Raw genomic sequence first — 15,893 nt, forward strand, 5'->3', positions numbered from 1 at the left:
CTAGCTAAAGATGTGGTTCAATTTGTCTTCCTGATTTACTCTATGTTGACTGGGTTGGTGAAGCCATTGCTGTATACCTGTATGAACTATTTGTTTCTATGGCCCTTATAGAGTCTAGCCTTTTTCAGTTAATCTGAAAATCTGATGGAAATCTCTAATCAATCAGAGGTTTTAAATTTGCCCAGACATTTCTTTATAGCTGATTGAGAGATGCCAAACTCACAAAACTCTTGTGTATAATTCAGCTTCTATCTCAGGCAAAATCAAGGGTAATTAGAAATGTGGAAATGTAGTATCAAAAAAACCTCTCTTATCTGACAGATCTGTGACAAACTGACAGACATTCTAGTGTAGTTGGTGACAAAATACTCAAGCCAACCATCTCATATTACTTTACTTTTTTTTTAATTTTTAAAAATTTATTTAATTGGAGGCTAATTACTTTACATTATTGTATTGGTCTTGCCACACATTGACATGAATCTGCCCCAGGTATACATGTGTTCCCCATCTTGAACCCCCCTCCCACCTCCCTCCCCATCCCATACCTCTGGTTCATCCCAGTACACCAGGCCCAAGCATCCTGTATCATGCATTGAACCTGGACTGGTGATTCATTTCACATATGATAATATACATGTTTCAATGCCATTCTCCCAAATCATCCCACCCCTCGCCCTCTCCCACAGAGTCCAAACGACTGTTCTATACATCTGTGTCTCTTTTGCTGTCTCATATACAGGGTTATCATTTGCATCTTTCTAAATTCCATATATACGCGTTAGTATACTGTATTGGTGTTTTTCTTTCTGGCTTACTTCACTCTGTATAATAGGCTCAAGTTTCATCCACCTCATTAGAACTGATTCAAATATATTCTTTTTAATGGGTGAGTAATACTCCATTGTGTATATGTACCACAGCTTTCTTATCCATTCGTCTGCAGATGGACATCTAGGTTGCTTCCATGCCCTGGCTATTATAAACAGTGCTGTGATGAACATTGGAGTACATGTGTCTCTTTCAATTCTGGTTTCCTCGGTGTGTATGCCCAGGAGTACGATTGCTGGGTCGTATGGCAGTTCTATTTCCAGTTTTTAAAGGAATCTCCACACTGTTCTCCATAGTGGTTGTACTAGTTTGCATTCCCACCAACAGTGTAAGAGGGTTACCTTCTCTCCACACCCTCTCCAGCATTTATTGCTTGTAGACTTTAGGATAGCAGCCATTCTGGCTGGCGTGAAATGGTACCTCATTGTGGTTTTGATTTGCATTTCTCTGATGATGAGTGATGTTGAGCATCTTTTCATGTGTTTGTTAGCCATCCGTATGTCTTCTTTGGAGAAATGTCTGTTTAGTTCTTTAGCCCATTTTTTGATTGGGTCATTTATTTTTCTGGAATTGAGCTGCAGAAGTTGCTTGTATATTTTTGAGATTAATCCTTTGTCAGTTGCTTCATTGGCTATTATTTTCTCCCATTCTGAAGGCTGTCTTTTCACCTTGCTTATAGTTTCCTTTGCTGTGCAGAAGCTTTTAATTTTAATTAGGTCCCATTTGTTTATTTTTGCTTTTATTTCCAATATTCTAGGAGGTGGGTCATGGAGGATCCTGCTGTGACTTATGTCGGAGAGTATTTTGCCTATGTTCTCCTCTAGGAGTTTTATATTTTCTGGTCTTACATTTAGATCTTTAATCCAATTTGAGTTTATTTTTGTGCGTGGTGTTAGGGAGTGTTCTAGTTTCATTCTTTTACAAGTGGTTGACCAGTTTTCCCAGCACCACTTGTTGAAGAGAAAGTCTTTTCTCCATTGAATATTCTTGCCTCCCTTGTCAAAGATAAGGTGTCTATAGGTGCATGGATTTATCTCTGGGCTTTTTATTTTGTTCCATTGATCTATATTTCTGTCTTTATGCCAGTACCATACTGTCTTGATGACTGTGGCTTTGTAGTAGGGCCTTAAGTCCAGCAGGTTGATTCCTCCAGTTCCATTCTTTCTCAAGATTGCTTTGGCTATTCGAGGTTTTTTGTATTTCCATACAAATTGTGAAATTATTTGTTCTAGCTCTATGAAAAATACCGTTGGTAGCTTGATAGGGATTGCATTGAACTTATAAATTACTTTGGGTAATATATTCATTTTCACAATATTTATTCTTCCAATCCATGAACACGGTATATTTCTCCATCTATTAGTGTCCTCTCTGATTTCTTTCACCAGTGTTTTATAGTTTTCTATATATAGGTCTTTTGTTTCTTTAGGTAGATATATTCCCAAGTATTTTATTCTTTTTGTTGCAACGGTGAATGGAATTGTTTCCTTAATTTCTCTTTCTATTTTTTCATTATTAGTGTATAGGAATGCAAGGGATTTCTGTGTGTTGATTTTATATCCTGCAAGTTCACTATATTCATTGATTAGCTCTAGCAATTTTCTGGTAGAGTCTTTAGGGTTTTCTGTGTAGAGGATCATGTAATCTGCAAACAGTGAGAGTTTTACTTCTTCTTTTCCTTGTATTACTTTACTTCCATTGACCAGTTTAAGGTGGGCTGAGACCCAAACAATAAACTAATTAGCAAAAAGATATAGATATACACATGCTATACATATAAGATCATGTACATACATCTATATACACATACACATACATGTGTCCTTTAGTAGTCGAGGGGGATTGGTTCCAAGGGCATCTATGGGTGCTCACATGCCTTGCATAAAAAAATCATAGAATTTGTATATTACCTACATATTAATACATCCTCTGTATATTTAAAATCACCTCTAGATTACTTATATATACATAAAAATGTAAAATGTTACATAGTTGCAAATATTAATACAATGTAAATGCTATGTAAATTATTATTAACTGCACACAGCAAATTAAAATTTTGCTTTTTAAAACTTTCTGTAATTTTTTTCAAACATTTTCAATCTTAAATTGTTTGAATCTGCTAATGTTGAATCCAGAGATACACAGATACAGAGAACCACCTATATAAGCACACACACACACACACACACACACACACCAGTCGCTCAATCATGTCTGACTCTTTGTGACCCCATGGACGTCAGCACTCCAGGATTCCCTGTCCATTACCAATTCCCGGAGTTCACCCAAACTCATGATGGTGATGCCATCCAACCATCTCATCCTCTGTCATCCCTTCTCCTCCTGCCCTCAATCTTTCCCAGCATCAGGAGCTTTTCAAGTGAGTCAGTTCTTCACATCAGGTGGCCAAAGTATTGGAGTTTCAGCTTTAGCATCAGTCCTTCCAATAAATATTCAGGACTGATCTTTAGGATGGACTGGTTGGATCTCCTTGCAGTCCAAGGGACTTTCAATAGTCTTCTCCAACACCACAGTTCAAAAGCATCAATTTTTCGGCACTCAGGTCTCTTTATAGTCCAGCTCTCACATCCATACATGACCACTGGAAAAACCATAGCCTTGACTAGATGGACCTTTGTTGACAAAGTCATGTGTCTGCTTTTTAATATGCTGGCCAGGCTGGTCATAACTTTTCTCCCAAGGAGTAAGCGTCTTTTAATTTCATGCCTGCAGTCACTATCTGCAGTGATTTTGGAGTCTCCCCAAAAATAAAGCCTGTCACTGTTTCCCCATCTATTTTCCATGAAGTGATGGGATCAGATGCCATGATCTTAGTTTTCTGAATGTTGAGCTTCAAGCCATCATTTTCACTCGCTTCTTTCACTTTCATCAAGAGTCTCTTTAGTTCTTCTTCACTTTCTGACATAAGTGTGGTGTCATTTCCATATGTAAGGCTTATTGGTCTTTCTCCCAGCAATCTTGATTCAAGCTTGTACTTCATCCAGCCCAGCATTTCTCATGATGTACTCTGCATATAAGTTAAATAAGCAGGGTGACAATATACAGCCTTGACATACTCTTTTCACTATTTGCAACCCGTCTGTTGTTCCATGTCCAATTTAAACTGTTACTTCCTGACCTGCATACAGATTACACACATATATAACCTTAAAAATAATTTTTTTTCTTTACTTTGAATTTGATAGTTTGATTGCTTGTGCATCCTAAATCAACCATATGATAGTTTATGCTAACATACTCTATGTGTTTAAGCAGAAAACTTGTTTTAGACACAGTAGCAAGAGATGTGTTCAGTTGACCCATTTGGTCCTACAAATGGGCTTGACTGAAATTTTGATTAAGTGCCAAGAACTTTATTGGTGGTTTTCCTGAGTGTTCACATGAGATCAGCCTCATCAAAGAGTATGAAACATGTCCTTCGAAAACAATTTCATTAACAAGGAGTACTTTTATCCAAGTGCTATAGTGCTAGAATATATCTGGTGAGAGAAGAGTGAGATGAGAGTCAGAAAGTATAAAGTGAAGTTTAGCATCCCTCTTCTTTTTCATTAAAAAAAAAATGAATAAAACCCCTTGTAATTCCTAATTTCTTTCATGAGCATCTTCTTTCAATATTTCTTAAATTTTTCTTACACCAGCCTGTTTGCATGAACTCTTTTATCAAAATATCCAACAAGGACTTGAGAATAAGGTTCTACAAGACTCCATTTTGTATTTGAATACCAATCAAATCTCTAATTTTATTCTTTCAACATTTTTTATCACTGTCATTGGAAAATCTAATAGAAACTGCTTTAGTCTTCTCTTGTTGCTATTCAAATTACCACAACCTAGTGTTTTAAAACAATAGAAATTTGTTATTATGCACTTCTAAAGGCTGAATCAAAAATGAGTTTCACTGGTTGGAAAACAAGCTTTGGGTAAGCTTCTGAGCTCCTTTTGGAAGTTCTAGAACAGCACTTGTTTCCTTGAATTTTCTGGCTTTTGGAGACAACACACACCACTTGGCTTGTGACCCTTTCTTCTCTCTTTAATGCCAACAGCATGATATCTTCAAGTCTCCCTGTGACTAGAACCTTCTACTTCTGCCTTTCACATTTCCTCTGACCCTGGCGCTTTCCTTCATAAGCATCATTTTGATCACACTGAACCCACCCAGAGAATCCAGGGTTATTGCTCTATGTCAAGATCGTCAACATAATTATACATGCAACATCCCCTTTTCCATATAAAGTAAGATATCCACAGGTTTGAGGGATCAGAACCTGGATATGTTTGGGAGGCCCTGATTCTACCAATCACAGTTACAAAATACTGAGCACATTTAAGTCCTAAGCCTAGTATTAATATTCAGTATACTTATCTTAATTATGAAAGCACATCAAGAAGTATGTTATTTTAATTCCTAGATACAAAAAAATAAAGATGCTTATAAAGATTCTATTGTGGCATGTGTTGGACTGACATACAATGAATATAGACTCTGAATCTCTGGATCCCATGGACATTGTGCTAATTTGTAGTGTTCATTTCTAATCATCTAAATAGTGTCTCCCTCTCTCCAGACTCTCAGATCTTCAGTCCAAACCTCAAACTGCCTTGAGATTTTCTCCTCCTGTAATAAGAGTCACATCCTCTTTTAATTTCAAATTTTCATTGTCTCTATTTCAGAGAACAAAGACTAGAGAAAGGTGTACAAGATCTTTCACAGTCTGTTCACACTGTCCACAAATTACTTTCCATTCCCTTTCCTCATCCAGCAGCGCCAGACTTACTGATCTAACATTTAATATTTGATTATCTGATTTTATGCATTCTCTCAGTTTGTAATGACCCCATCATGCCTATAAACAGACAAATATCTTTTCTACTGATCTATAAATTTCCTCTTTAATATGTTGGCATTTTTTTTTTATGAGTGATTCCATAACTTTGGCCCATTGTGAGATACCTTTGAAAAGAACTAGAAAAAGACTTCAGAGTGAAATAACTGAATGTGAGTCTTAGCTCAGCCATGAACTGTGTGAGAAGTCTATTTACTTAATGACTCAGAACCTTTTTTCTCAACTGAAAAACAGAGATGATTGTACTTTCCTCCAGAGTTTTCTTTAAGAACTAAAGGATATAATGTACAGCGAGGTGACCCAGAGGCAGCCATACAGTGAGAGCTCAATGTGTGGTAACATATATTATTATATTTCTTCTTGAGAGGTGATTTCACTTCCTATGCATTTCTTAAAGTACTTCTAGTTTCTTTCTTTTCATAAATTTGTTGCAGAAATTTTCTTCAAGAGTCATGGAAGAACATGCAAAGAAAATATGAGAAATGGCTTTCATGAATCACCAAGGATAGCTCTGATTCTAAATGCTATCCCTGGGTCTTACCTTGATTTTCCGTGCCCTTTAGATGACACTATAATTAACTCTGAATAGTAGTCATCTACATGCATCACATATTCACACTACCACTGCCTAGATTTTCCATCTGATATTTGGTCATCCATTGTAAATTGTGAGAAAGCAGAGCTTACATTCATCAAAATCTTTGCCTGTTCTGATTGGATAAGCAGAAAACAGAGCCTTTTTATTTTTATTTTTGGAAATACAATGAATCAGTTTTTCACTCAAGAGAGTAGTACCTCCCATGAGCCATGAACAGGGTTAGGTGACTAATGGAGATTAAAACAGAAAGGATATGTGCCTTCAGGCAATTTCTCTTTAGTGGGGAGGCAAATAAAAACAAGAAAAAGTGAAATAAAATAGTCACAAATTATGAAAAGTTACTATGAAGAAATTAAGAGGCTGAGACATACATGACATAAAAAAATAAAGAGATCTAGTGGACAAAGAGACCTCCAAATAGATGGAACAGTATATACAAAGTTTCTTAAGTCTTTGTTATTATTGTTGGTGGTGATGATGATAGACTTTTAAATAAAAGTCTTTTTTATTTAAATATGGGATTTTTAAAATAAATATCAGTGGTTTGATACTAAGTATTGTAGCTTACTGAAAATGCTGTCTTTCCAAAAGAAAACTGAGGACCACTGCAAGTATATTGTCATTTACACAGACGTCACTAAATAAAATTTAAATTTACAACTAAAGGGAGAAAAATATTTACATCAATTCCAAGAGGAAAGGGGAGAGGAAAAGCACTGCTTATACAGACAGAAGTATTCAGACCCAGTAATAAAAAGTGTTTGCAAATTTTGCTTCAATTTGGCCCCTGACGTTGACTGACTAGCACTTTGTACTGAATTTTTCTTGTTGTAAATAATGCAATCAATCCATATTTAGACATAAAGGAAGCATTAAGCTTTTATTTCATCTTGCACTTATGTTCTTTCTCTCTCTCCCAAATGTCAACCCCATGCTGTTACTTAGAAGTGTAACATAAGAAGTTGTTTTTGAATTGAGTTCACAGTGTGAACGACAGTTGAATATAAATGCCATCTACAGAAAAATTGATCACAGGGAAGCCATTAGAGCTGCAGAGGGCTAGTTTAATGTTGCTCTGTCATTTGATTAATAGAAAATAATTTAGTCTTTGAAAATTGCCTGCAAAATTCTTTCAAAAGATTGGAAAAATGCTTGCTGTTGAGTTTTCCAGTGACCAACTAGGTATAAACATACATGGCATGTGTTTTATATTATCCACGTGACAGTATTTTGGTTTTTCAAGGTGACAGAAATTTCTATTTTGTCACAGATATCTACAATCCAGTTTAGGTAAATACAACAAACTCATGAAATCAGAATTGTTAAAGGCCTTCTGAAGCACCTTTTAGAAATAACAAACTTTTTTCCCAACTCAATACTAGACAAAAGGCATAGACATTGAAGTCACACCCATGGACAAAATAAGAAAAGCTCTGGACTATGAGAACTTTCCAGATTATTAGCTGAGAATTCCCAATTTTTTCTGCCTTTCAAAAAGTACATGAAAAACTGAAGGAAGAACAAAATTATGAAGGGAAAATCTTAAAAATACCCCTAATTATATTTAAGAAATGAATCATTTGCAAACTTTGGAACTGTGTTATTAGAAACAATCCACATTGAACACCATTGAAAAACTGACTATGTCGTAATACCACAGTGAAGAATGGATACTCATAGGAAAGAGAGTTAACAATTACTGAGCAATATATTATGGACCACTAACAAATGGAGGGACATTTCTCATTTTATTTCATGGAAGCTAAAACTCTTATAAACTGGGATATGTTAGTCTCATTCCAAAATTGGAAAACCAGGCCTCTCAGAAGAGACGGTATACAGATTCAGGTTTCTCTGACTTCGAAGTCCAATTCTTTACATCTTCCAGAAAGCATGAAGAGTAAAGCATTCCCAATAACCCACACAATTAGCCATTCATTCCATGAATTCATTCCTGATAAAATGTTTCTCATTTTATGTCCATGGAATGCCTTACTTCTGTTATGGTAGATGAGGAAACAAATGCAAATATCCCAATCTCAGAGACACAGTCACTAACATATACTTAATAGAAGTCATTTCTTCTTTCTCTCCATCTGAAGCATCATCAATGGATTCATAGTATAAAAGGAGTACTTTTTATCTAAACATGCAAACATATAGAAAAGGCACAGCAATAGATAATACCTTCAGAATCTGCTACTGCCAGTGATATCAAAGACATGAATTTTTATTTTTGCTGTATTGATTATATGAAATTGTTAAAGTTAGTACTTTGTTTTAAAGACCAGAGATAAAAGAAATGTGCCAAAGAGTATACTAGATATTAAAATTGTGGTATCTTGTGAGAATTTTTATATTATCTCTTTCATAACTGAGAAAGATTAGAAAGGGCACTTTGAAATAAATTGAGGAAAAACAGTTGAAAACTATAATCATTGTCATCAGTTCAGCTTAGTTCAGCTGCTCAGTCGTGTCCGACTCTCTGCGACCCAAAGGATTGAAGCACACTAGACTTTCCTGTCCATTGCCAACTCCCAGAGCTTACTCAAACTCATGTCCATCGAGTTGGTGATGCCATCCAAACATCTCATCCTCTGTTGTCTCCTTCTCCTCCTGCCCTCAATCTTTTCCAGCATCAGGGTCTTTTCAAATGAGTCAGCTCTTCGCATCAGGTGGCCAAAGTATCAGTTTCAGCTTCAACATCAGTCCTTCCAATGAACATTCAGGACTGATTTCCTTTAGGATGGACTGGTTGTATCTCCTTGCAGTACAAGAGACTCTCAAGAGTCTTCTCCAGCACCACAGTTCAAAAGCATTAATTCTTCGGTGCTCAGCTTTCTTTATAGTCCAACAATCACATCTGTACACGACTACTGGAAAAACCATAGCCTTGACTAGATGGACCTTTGTTGGCAAAGAAACATCTCTGTTTTTTAATATGCTGTCTAGGTTGGTCATAATTTTTCTTCCAAGAAGTAAGTATCCTTTTATTTCATGGCTGCAGTCACCACCTGCAGATTTTGGAGCCCAGAAAAATAAAACTCTGCCATTGTTTTCACTGTTTCTCCATCTATTTGCCATGAAGTGATGGGACTGGATGCCATGATCTTTGTTTTCTGAATGTTGAGCTTTAAGTCAACTTTTTCACTCTCCTCTTTCACCTTCTCAAGAGGCTCTTTAGTTCCTCTTCACTGAATTCTTACTACGTGCAAAACTCTCAGGCTTTTAATTATTATTTGGTTTATATTGTCAAGAAATGTACTAGGACATGGTTTATTCATCTGGCATGTTTATTTTATAAATTCATATGGGTTTCTGTAGGTATGACCATGTCAATTAGCCTCAATTGTAGGATAGCATAATTAACAGATTTGCCACATTGTGTCACCTATGGGTCTGCTCACTGTCCAGTGCATAATCTACATGATCTGAGAAAATCACATAGGACCTTGAGTGGTTTTTGTTTAGCCATCTATTACACAGTCACTATTCAACATATATGATATATATGCCTCTGCCTACATGCCAAGCACTATGCTAGAGGCTGGTAATGCATTCTCAGTAAATTTAAAGAAACACAAAGCATGAATAACTATAATTCAGTGTGATAAATTCATAATAAAATATATGAACTAAGCCCCATGGGAGCATGGGTGAAACGTTTATCTCTCTACTATGTGCCAGTTGAGGTATAAGTGACTAGGTATATGACATCCCATGGACTTAGAGAAGGCAAGTAGATATATCATAAGGCAATGTTGGGTGACACCCTGTAATTCTTCCAGTGGCACATAAGACACTAAATAGCCATTGAGTTAAAACTCCAAAAGAAATCATTTCCATCAGTGTTATAATGAGTTAAATATTATGTTCATTTAGCCTCACAAATTCAAATAAGATGCAAAAAACATCTTTCTGGGCAGTTTTATCTTTGCCTCTGCTATCCAGCTGAATTATTTTTAGTCTCTTCAGTTTCTTAAATCTCAAAAATAATCACGTGGATTCAAATCTTGGAGAAGCAGTGTGCTGTCATGCAGAAGAAAAACAAAAAATAGATTAAAAGTCAAGAAACCAGGATTCTGACTGGGTTAAGCACTCATTATCTATATGGTTTTGAAGAAGCAGATTTTCAACCTGGACTCTAGTTTTCTTGTATGTAAAATCTTCCAGTTGGTTGAGATCCATTACTTTAGAAAGCTGATTCTAAATATGTCTTCTTGAACTTCATACCTTCCTTCTCCCAGAAAACATTAATCTTAGGGAACTAAAACCACAGTTTGGATTCAGGGTAGACACCTTTCGGGATGATCACCTAGTTTGTAATCACTTTTCCTCTTCATGGTTCCTACTAGCTCTATCTGTGTTGAGAATCATATGTCTTTCTCACTGTCTAGCCACAATGGATTAGGATAAAATAGAATATGGCCAAATTAAGCCAATCATTAGCTTTTACCTGGAGATTCTAGCTTGAACTACCTCTCAACAAAGGAGGTTTCAAATCTCAGATGAGGTAGGCAGCCTTGATTTCTGCTGCATATACTGACAGAACCAAGAGGTGGTCCATGGCAAGATTAGCAGGTAGAGAGAGGAACTTCTTGGCTTTCAGACATTTTTTTGTCCTCTAAGGTTCTGCTGCATTCTGCCATGAATTCCAGGAGAGTCCCCTATATCCTTCACAATCTATTGCTAATATTTTGTTTAAAATAACTTGAGTTGGTTGTGTTATTTATAGTCAATGAGTCCTAATTAATACAAGATTAAAAGTAAAGGACTACTAGGAATGTACACCTCTGTATTGATATATGTAAAAAGTTTGCAACCGGAGTTTGTCTGAGAGGCTCATTGATGGGCAAATTAAACATCAGATAAAGGAGCCCTCCATCTATTTACATATAGTAAAGTAAACAAATTCAACAGAAATTATTACTAAATTAATGCTGGAAATGCAGCATACCATTATTAATTCACGTTTGTCACAAAAACATTTCCAAATGACCGGAATTTGAATGAATTTACTTCCTCTGATTAGAATTAATATGATATTTGAAATGACACTAAAAACATTTTACCTCCTTTCATGCTAATTATCCAGGACTTATTTTTCTTTTTTGTGTTGTCGGGTCATACGGTAACCATGAACTAATTAATATTCATTTGGATCTTTGATTATCTTTTTAAAGCTCCAAGCCAACCACCAGCTAACATTGCCTGGAAGTTGACAAACTCTAAGCTATGCCTAAACTGGGAGCATGTAAAAACTATGGAAAATGAGTCTGAAGTGTTAGGCTACAAGGTGAGTATTCTGTTTTTCCTTTAAACAGATCACTTAGATACCTAAGTAATGATAAATGTTAGAACCATAAGAAACACATTTTATGCATGTGGAAATATAGAAATCTTTGTTCTAATGCTTTGGAAATATTTAGCATTACTGCTTTTAAGTTCTTCATGGTAAATTTTATACTGTGAGGTCAGTAATGTGTCCTGAAGCATTAACAAATAAATCTTTACAGTATGCAACATTTTTTTCTTCAAGCAACTCACCCATATTCAAAAAATATGATTGTGTATTTAGGTATTAAAAATGTGAGATGAGAATGAGATCAAAAAGTATATTCAAACAGAATTTCTAAAACTTAGGCTACAAAAGGATATAATCTATCAGCAATATAAAAGAAATCCAATAATAAGACAAATAACAAGACAAACCATTTCCATCAGTGGTAAAGAACATCATCTGCTGACAAATGCATATAGTATCCAGACACTTGAAATGGGTCCAGACTAATCAGTAACTTTCCACAGCAAACTCCAGAAATAATGGCCTCAAGCGACTTAATTAATAGAGATAAGTCTATACTGATTTTAGAAGCATTGGCCAAAAAGGAAATATGTTTTCTTCACAACAAAATTTAAAGAAAAAATGTAGACCAGATATTTCCATCCAAGGACTACACCATGGATAAGGCTCACAGTGCTAGCGTTCTGTAAGAGTTTCTGCACCTTCGAGAAGCTACATGTCCATTTAACACGATTCACCATTTTATTCAGATTCTATACCGGCAAAACAGACAGAGTAAAACTCATATTTTGGAAACAAACAACACATCTGCTGAGCTTCTGGTTCCCTTTGAAGAGGACTACTTGATTGAAATAAGAACAGTTAGTGATGGTGGGGATGGAAGCAGCAGTGAAGAAATTAGGATTCCAAAAATGTCAAGTAAGTTGAATCACCATTGCTGTTGTGGATTTTGAATAAAGACAGCTGCCAGCATGAAATCTGGGCTCTATGAATCTTTCCAATTTTTGTTTAAATATTGGCTGAAAAATAAAAGGTCTATTTTTTCCATATTTCAATTGTGAGCAAGAGGTGATGAGTCAATTTTCTTTAGTCCCTCAAATTTATAACATGTTTACATATGGCAAGCAGTTTTATGTTTCCTAATTTGAAACTAAAAAAAAAAAAAAAAACTTCACAACTGTCGCTGGTATGTATATGCTTTATCTTGTTGGCACAAAACTGGAAAGGTTTTCCATGGGTACCTGCAAGCTTCTCAGAGCAGGAAAAACAAGTGTGATGTACGTGTAGGTACATCTCCATTGCCATTTTCATGGCAGACATCACTAATCGATTATGGCATTCATACTGAGCTGAGTTAGTGCTTTCAAATCCTCTCAACATGATGTCCTAAGCAGGTAACACCAATCAGTCAGATTTAGTATATAATAATAATTTATTATTTCTGCTTTAGAAGAATCACTCACTTATCTATCTGAAGCTGTGACTGAGTATAACTCATCAGCCACTACATGTTGGCCAATCCTATTCTGCCCTTTAGTCAGACTTGGCCAAGTTTAGGCATTTTTCTTTCTTTCTTTTTTTTTTTATAGTTAAAACAGATATCCTAAATCAGAGGGTTAAAAAACAAGTCCTAAAATTAAACGCAATGTAAGTGAAACAAGTGTAATAAATGTGGTATTAAAAGAGAAATGATAGTATGTGTTTGGTTCATGAAGAATTAATCTAACAAGTGACTTTACTTTTTCTCAATATATTTTGTTTCATTTTTATATTTTGCAGGTTTGAGTTCCAGAGGCATTTCAGTCTTAGAACCTAGCGTCCATTTCCTGTCAGTTGTTATCACAATTTTTTGTTGTTTTGCTATTCAGCCACTTATATGATGAATAAAACCATAAATCTTTCAGTTTTTTAAAAAGCAAATTACTCTGTAAAAAAAAAAAGTCCCCGTGACAAAGTAACATTCAAAGCAGACTTGTTTGGAAAGAAAAAATGTATATTATTAAAATCTTGTAAATATCTATGGTACATTAAATAAAGAAATTTTAAACACTTTGGAATTTTAGTGTTCACACATGATTACACATATTCAGAAGGTGCCAAATTAATGCATGGAGTTGTCACTGCTGTGGCTTCTATGGAAAGTATATATAAATCTCTTGATAGTGATGGTCAGTATGAAAGAAATTGCTTTTTCCATAGCTAAGATGTCCATATCTTATATGCTCTAAGCAATTTAGTTCAGTAACTTAAAATCTGACCCTAGTTTTGGAAATAAAATATAATTGTTTGTTTATACTATGGATTCTTTAAAAATGTCAACTATTGTAAAGCATGATGTGCTTTTATCTCTGAATCAACTTGGGACAGAAATATTTGCACCCAGTAGCGTAACTGTATACTTGATGTTATTCGCAACTCACTTTTGTATCAGGTTCGGTAATAAAAATGGCAGAAAAGGTGCTTTCTGGCAAAGAAAAATTAAAGTAGGGAATAAGTAGCCAACAAAAGTAATCTAATGGCTCCAGTAAGCAATTTCTCATAGCAAAGTTTAATTTTAAAATCAATTCTGAATTATCCCAAGGAAGAGGTGCATGAACAGTTCTCAGGTAATTATTACAAATTGTTAGCAATGTGTGTGGCTTTATTTTTATATGATAAATAAATCCATAAACAAAATTACTTTAAGTTTTTGACATTTTGGTCAAAATTTTTCTTTTTTTGCTAATGTTCTTTGCAACTATAAATATAATTTTATACTGTCCAAGCTTTAGAAAGATTCCTGTGGGTTGACTCTTCTCTTGGATGTACCTGTTAAAGTCAGTGGTCTCAAGTCCTAGGATTGATTGTACAGTCTGGAGACAGCAGTATAGGAGGATGAAAGGTTAACGAGAACACCTCTGCCTTTCTAAGCAGTCATCTATTTGCTTCACAAACAGCCTTGAGGGATTTGTCCTGCTGTCAGCCTGCTCTAGCTATCAGTCAATTAGGTTTGGTGTCCTGGGGAGCTGAGGAATGGACACACTATTTTTTGCCTTCTTAACATGGTACAACATCTCAATTACATTGAAAATATATAAACTCTCCTCACAACTCTCAAATCACACAATCCCCAAAGTTGGATTTTGTCATTTTCATTTCCAAAATATTTTAGAACTGCTTAAAATACCCGATCAACAGCAGAGGAACAGTGACTTTCCACAGTTCAGAATTTGCTCCTTGCTCCTGGAGTATGTCAAGCATGCAGTAAAATCAATGAACCTTATTATCCTTGCACCTTAAGATCTGACTGTGCTTTGACGGAACAAAATAAACAAGCAACTGAAAATATCATTTGGCACAGCCACAGCTGCCTGAACAACACACATTTGTATTGATCACATACCAGTGATGGCACATGGTCTTAATGGTTTTCTCACCTTGGTTAGACATAAGATTTGTGCCCTGGATCCCACAGTAGAGACTGAGATATAGTCATAACGAGCATGAGATATACTATGAGATTTTCATTTTTGCTGATTAAGAGAACTAGATGCATGGTCATTTGAGTATGAATCCAAAAGCTAAGTCAGTTCTTATCAACAACACATACATTTGCAGGTGAATTTTAATTCATAATCATGGGAGTATTAAATGCATTATTCAATATGTAATATACCATTTATATTTTCATCCATCCATACTACATTTTTCAGAATATAATTTGGCATTAATGTTAAACAGTGCAAGTTTTGATTAGATTGATTTGAATCTCGACTCTTAGTGTGGTGTTGGGTATATCTTTTAACATTCCCATATAACTATTATGAGGGTTAAAGGACATAATGTACACAAGTGTTGAGTATGTTGCATGCAATACTGTAAGTTGTTAACAAACAGAGCTGCTGTCATCTGCTACTATGAACTAAACACCCAGCAAAATAAGTTACTAATTTAAGTGTTCAATAGACTATGAAAACAGATTCAATCTGTATTTATGTCAAAATCTAAAGCAGCTTCAAGAAAAATGAGTAATTTGCCTGCTCAACACAAAATGGTGCTAAAGAATGAAAGCAGTTGTGGTTCCATCAGTCCTTTCAAGGAAAATATTCTTTGTGATGTCCATGCTCCTTTGACATTTAGGAAGGATTTCCAATGACTCCCTTTACTGATTGTGTGTACTGTTATACACTGATGTGAACATGATGAATCATTTCTATAACTCTACTTTCCTACTTTTTGCTATACACTGTTAGAACGTGGTAAGTTATTTCCATACTTGCCTACTTTTTTCTGTTTCTTTTCTACTTTTAAT

The 15,893-nt window shown here is 35.3% G+C and overlaps 1 protein-coding gene across 1 annotated transcript in view; it reads left to right on the top strand.

The window, feature by feature from the left end:
* The window catches only part of CNTN6 (contactin 6), a 195,912-nt gene extending 182,423 nt beyond the window's left edge, over positions 1-13,489 (top strand). The window contains 4 exon segments of the mRNA XM_055413365.2: positions 11,481-11,593; positions 12,352-12,520; positions 13,382-13,449; positions 13,451-13,489. Coding sequence (XP_055269340.2) covers positions 11,481-11,593; positions 12,352-12,520; positions 13,382-13,449; positions 13,451-13,489 — 389 coding nt within the window.
* Positions 13,490-15,893: the final 2,404 nt, after the last annotated feature.

Source organism: Moschus berezovskii, chromosome 24, assembly GCF_049115385.1.
Source record: "Moschus berezovskii isolate FMDL1 chromosome 24, NW_MosBer_1.0, whole genome shotgun sequence".
Classification (NCBI taxonomy): domain Eukaryota; kingdom Metazoa; phylum Chordata; class Mammalia; order Artiodactyla; family Moschidae; genus Moschus; species Moschus berezovskii.